Here is a 299-nt window from a genome sequence, read left to right on the forward strand (position 1 = left end):
GTGTTGTGATGTGTTGAGTTGTGTTGTGTTGAGTTGAGTTGAGTTGAGTTGTGATGTGATGTGATGTGTTGTGATGTGTTGAGTTGTGTTGTGATGTGTTGAGTTGAGTTGTGTTGTGTTGTGATGTGATGTGATGTGTTGTGATGTGTTGAGTTGTGTTGTGATGTGTTGAGTTGAGTTGAGTTGAGTTGTGATGTGATGTGTTGTGATGTGTTGAGTTGGGCGTCTCTCACCAGTCTGTGTGCGGCTCGTCGATGACCAGCAGGACTTTGGGTTTGCGTTCGGCGGGGTTTGCGGCG

At 46.5% G+C, this 299-nt stretch overlaps 1 protein-coding gene across 1 annotated transcript in view; it reads right to left on the bottom strand.

The window, feature by feature from the left end:
• Nucleotides 1-299, bottom strand: part of LOC107722344 (synapsin-3-like) — a 53,200-nt gene that overhangs the window by 47,459 nt on the left and 5,442 nt on the right. The window contains 2 exon segments of the mRNA XM_016530669.1: nucleotides 234-285; nucleotides 288-299. The exon segment at nucleotides 288-299 is cut by the window's right edge and continues 197 nt beyond it. Coding sequence (XP_016386155.1) covers nucleotides 234-285; nucleotides 288-299 — 64 coding nt within the window.

The sequence above is a fragment of the Sinocyclocheilus rhinocerous genome, unplaced genomic scaffold (genome assembly GCF_001515625.1).
Source record: "Sinocyclocheilus rhinocerous isolate Xijiao unplaced genomic scaffold, SAMN03320098_v1.1 scaffold1145, whole genome shotgun sequence".
Classification (NCBI taxonomy): Eukaryota; Metazoa; Chordata; class Actinopteri; order Cypriniformes; family Cyprinidae; genus Sinocyclocheilus; species Sinocyclocheilus rhinocerous.